Source organism: Cynara cardunculus, assembly GCF_001531365.2.
Source record: "Cynara cardunculus var. scolymus isolate 2C chromosome LG 1, CcrdV1, whole genome shotgun sequence".
NCBI lineage: Eukaryota > Viridiplantae > Streptophyta > Magnoliopsida > Asterales > Asteraceae > Cynara > Cynara cardunculus.
In genome coordinates this window covers 923698-928703 of record NC_037528.1, presented here as the reverse complement: position 1 = coordinate 928703, position 5006 = coordinate 923698, and the positions used below count along the sequence as shown (strand labels likewise).

Sequence of the window (5006 nt, the reverse complement as noted above, 5' to 3'; positions counted from 1 at the left end):
TTTATATTAATTAATAATTAATATTACTAATATTCAAATTTTATTGATATTTATTTATAGTTAGTACTAAAAAATAACAATTAATATTAATGAGGATTATAATTAAAAAAAAGTGACAATATAACCAAAACACTACCAAGAAGCGTTTCAATAAGCCAACTTATAAATTAATTTACGTGCATTCAAAAAAATAAGTTAACTTATTTTTCCTGCCTACAAATAAATTGTATATTTGGGAAGCCCATTTACGATGTATTAGCTAAATTGAAACAAAAAATAAAAACTAGGCTAGAAGTAACTGGTTGGGGATTTGGGTTATTTTTGGATGATCTTCTTTAATTAATTTATGTCTTAATAAAAGTCTTCCAAATTATAAGTTAAATTAAGCATCAAGCATTTTTTATGCAATCTTTTTATTGACCGTCTTTAATTTATTAAGTTGGAAGTTTGCCGGATTTTTGATTGTTAAATTTACTTTTCACCTGCTTGGTTCTTGTTTGTAATACATTTTTACATATGAAACACCATATAATGGCAATAACAAAACCGGTTAAAAACCAGATAAAAAAGATGTGGAATTTTTAGTACCTTTGTTTAATTCTAATTATGACTATATTTGTAATTTTTAAATTTAAAAACAGTTAGGTAATTAATTTTAGTTTTAAAAATAACATTTTTTTAAATCGTAATTTGAAATATGTTCAAATTTGACGAAAAATGTCATTGATTTATGATTTGTTTTCTTACTACCACCACTAGTCTTATACGTCGATTAAACTGAATGAAGGATCAAGATGTACTCTCATGTTCCCAATTGAATCATCTCATATATATATATATATATATATATATATATATATATATATATATATGATGTATACATAGTTCACTTAATTCACGCCTTAAAAAAACGTAATGAAAACGACGTGACTCATAAGATTTGAGCCTTGACATCACCACGTCATACCTCACGCTATTTAAAACCTTGATATTCATTAAATGTTTTTGTTAATTTTACTTATTTACATTATTAAATATTTATTTTCGTTGAGTAAAGTTTGGTCCATAAAAAGTCCATTAGAAACGATTTGGTTTATAGATTTTGTTTGATCTAATAATTCTTTATGGACTAAATCAAATAAAAACCATAAAAAGTTTATAAACCTGTAAGAACTGGTTTAAAAGTAATTATTTATATGGTTTTTTCATTTAAATGTTAGAATTTAAGATATTTGTTTCCTATATATTTGTTTGATAGTTTCAAAAATATTTGTTTCATCATGTGAATATTTTTTTACGTATATTTTTCGTTTTACTAAGTAAACAAAAAAAATCACATGTTATTTTTTCACAAGGTGAACACAAACATACGTGAAACAATATATTAAATTATAGTTTTTGATGAAAAACATCATATTAAAAAGTTCTCATAGTTTTGTAGTCTTTTTGTGGTTCTCATTTAATTATCGTCCAATTTCTTATAGTCTTGAAAAATTTGTGGTTATAATTAACGTTATCACAAAAAAAAAAATGAAAAATCGTATGAGAATAAGAGTCAAGATGAAAAATGTAATAAAAGAATTGAACTATTGATCACTTTTAATCTTACCCCACCCCATGAATTGCGTTTGAAACATAATCGATCCGGTGCATCTCATTACTGTTGATCTTCAATTAAGATTGATCCAATGATGGAGATCCAATATTACCCTTCTCACCGTGACTTCCATTCTCACCGGAACCAACCTCACGAAAAATATTGTTATTTTTCTTGATGTAGAAATAAGGAGTTATTATTTTAGGGTTTATTCAACTGAGAACATGATCAAATAAGAAATAATGAGAATGTTTATATCACATGTGATTTTCAGACTAAAAATCACATGTGATTTACATTCAGCCGACACTTTTACATTGTTGAGTCGCGCATGCAACTTTGCGTTGACCTTCGTGTTTTTTTATCTTAATTGTCTCGTTTGAACATCTCTCTAGTATTATAAATACCATAACTGTAGTTTCATTAAATTATACGAGAATAGAAAAATTAATCGTCATATGGCAATTTTCTTGCTCAACAATTACTGAAAAGTGTAAAAAAATACTGATGTATTTTAGTATTTAGGTAAATACGATAATTAGTTACAAAAGAATTAATATATAATATTTTAAAAATGTATATTATTCACTCCTAGCAACAACGTTCATACCATGCTTTTGTGATGGACCTGGTCAAAATATGATATCTGATATCGTTTAAAAAATTCATAATTGTTTATTGATAGTCTTATTTATCAATCAACAAAAAAAAAAAAAAATTGCTCACAAATTAACCTAACAAATATTTACATCGTGTCAACGTCTTGTTTCAATTTGATTGCGACATATCAACACTGAGTCTAACGCCAAACCACCTTTTTGGTGAGTACAGTCGATTTGTGTCATCGAATACTTGATTTTCACAGGTTTATACGAGTCCTCAATCACAAAATCCCCAACATGATAGCGTAGCCATTTTCCTTGCTCATTTAAAAAACGTTCTGATGTCGCATGTTGACCATCAGATACTGAAAACTGAAATCGAACTGGTTTGATGTTCCAACCATGGACATACCGACTACTACTAGTAGCTGAGCATTGCTGGTTTTTTCCTTTGGATGGCCTCCCGAGTTGTAGACGGAAGTAAAAGCTATAAGTCCCTGCCGGAAATTCAAATTCCAAGTCTCCTTCAACCTCTAACCACCATATTTGTTGAAGATACGCAATCGCATGGAACCTATATTTTAACCATGAAATATAAATAAAATAATAATAAGATATAAAATAAATTAATATCGAAAGATAATGATGTATTAAATTAAATAATATTTCAATATCTTAGACGAAAGGTAAAGCGTTGAGTGTAGGCATCCTTTTGGAATAAATGAACTAGAAATAACTTGGGGCAAACGACGTACAAAATGTGAGATTAAATATAAAATGGTTGAAATTCTTTTATCCTGAATTTAATTAAAAATATTAAAAAAATTATAAAAAACATTTATTTAAATAAATAAATGCATTGTTGACTTTAAGAAGATTTTCCATATCGATTCATTGAGATGGGAGCAAGTTGTCAAAAATTAACAGAAAATACAGAAGTAAAAAAAATTACATTAAAATGGAATCAATTTTGACGTGATTTATATTTTGAGGAATCAACTATCAAAATTGTTATTTAAGAATTTTTATCAAATTTTTTGTTTATTTAAGGGTCTAGTTGACATGTTAATATTGACGTCATTTAGATCTTTTTGCCAATTAAGATATTCCACGTCATATTAATTTTTTATTTTAAAACTAATATTCCACGTCATATTTAAAATTGTAAAATAATTATAGAAAAATAACTAAAATTCTTTTTTTTTTCAAAAATTATTGTAATAAAATCTATTTTTCATTCCAAATCTCATTTTAAAAAAAAAATTCAGATATCAAATTGTGAGTAAGAAGTCCATTTTTGAAAAAATCCTCAATTTGATATCTGATTTTTTTTTTTAAAAAAACGAGATTTTGAATGAAAAATAGATTTTATTACAATAATTTTTGGAAAAAAAAATGAATTTTAGTTATTTATCTATAATTATTTTGCAACTTTAAATATGACATGTAATATTAGTTTTAAAACAAAAAATTAATATGACGTGGAATATCTTAGTTAGCAAAAAATCTGAATGATGTTAGCATTAACAGGTCAGCATGTCTCGATACCCTTAAATAAACAAAAAGTTTGATAGAGATCCCTTAAACGATAATTTTTAAAGTTGGTTTCTCAAAATAAGAATTAAATGAAAGTTGGTTTTATTTTGATGCAATTTTCCCCTGTCAAAATGATCTTTGAATCGATAGCAAACTTCATAAAAATCATGAGAAAGATCCAAAGCTTTGTTACGTATAAACCACCAAAGTACCTGCTAAAATTCATTTATCGACTTGAAACCGTTACGGATAATATGGATTTTTAGTCGATGATAATCGTGTTGTTATTTACATACAATATCAAGACGATTCAAGTGTTATTGTAGATTGAACGTGGATACGAAAAAAATGAAACCTTGATTGGAGGGTAGGGATGTGGGTCCAGTATCTTCGATCATCTATGCCTGTTATCTTCATCCCCTTCCAAGAAGCCACCATGCATATCCCTCCTCTTCTTTTCTCCATCCATACTTCCTGCATCACCGGCCAACCTCCATTAATGCCGGACATTTCTAGCTAACAGTAAATAAAGAAGGTAATTGTAATTATATTAAATCTCCTATATATACCTTGGTACCACTGGAAAAGCGAATGGGACAACACAATCCAGCATAAATGTCTTTCTTCCCCAAACTTAGGGAGCTCCCTTCATAGAATATAAGTTTCTCGGCAAGATTCCGGTAGTTTTCCGGCAACTTTGGTTCCCATATGAAATCAGCAGACGATGCACGGTAAAAAGCCCGATTCGTGCGAGCCAAGTTACAGATATCCGGTGGGTCTAAGCATGCGAGAACCATAGCTAGACAGTTTTCCGGTAAGTCTCCAAGACCCGCCGGCCGTTGTTTACTGGTCGTCGTCGGAGATCCGTCGTTATTGGCAGCGGAAAACCCAGAACCCATTGATGGAAATAAACCAACCAGTGATTAACAACGTGATACTAATAGTCGATATTTTTGTAGAGATGAAGAAAAGAATTGAAGAAGAGGAGATGAGAAGAAAGAAAAATGTGTGTGAAAGATTATAGAAGGGTGAGGTGTGGCCGGAGACATTGTTGGCCAATGTGGATCACGCATTCTTATTATATTATTTGTTTTTATTATTTTAATATTGTGATAAAATCAAAAAATCTCAATATTTAATTTTTGATCGTATGTTGTTCATATCATCTGGTATCTTAGACCATATCTCCAAATGTTAATATTCATTGTGTTTTACTCACACCGGTAGATGTTTCTGTTTATAGCTTATCATTCCGGACACCTGATTTAATC

The 5006-nt window shown here is 28.8% G+C and overlaps 1 protein-coding gene across 1 annotated transcript; it reads right to left on the bottom strand.

Annotated features, from left to right (window-relative positions):
* Positions 1-2257: 2257 nt before the first annotated feature.
* Positions 2258-4765, bottom strand: LOC112514184 (F-box protein PP2-A13-like). Its single transcript, XM_025120517.1, has 3 exons — positions 4305-4765; positions 4091-4209; positions 2258-2773 (listed from the first exon to the last, which is right to left on the bottom strand). The coding sequence occupies exons 1-3, from the start codon at positions 4632-4634 to the stop codon at positions 2353-2355; spliced, it is 870 nt and encodes a 289-aa protein (XP_024976285.1). The 5' UTR covers positions 4635-4765; the 3' UTR covers positions 2258-2352.
* Positions 4766-5006: the final 241 nt, after the last annotated feature.

Excerpts from the sequence above, each read along its gene's own strand:
- LOC112514184 (XM_025120517.1), bottom strand. The coding sequence starts at position 4,634 with ATGGGTTCTGGGTTTTCCGCTGCCAATAACGACGGATCTCCGACGACG. Across the intron at positions 4,210-4,304 it reads GCTTTTCCAGTGGTACCAAG|GAAGTATGGATGGAGAAAAG; the intron begins GTATATATAGGA and ends CCGGTGATGCAG. Across the intron at positions 2,774-4,090 it reads ATCCCTACCCTCCAATCAAG|GTTCCATGCGATTGCGTATC; the intron begins GTTTCATTTTTT and ends GTTAAAATATAG.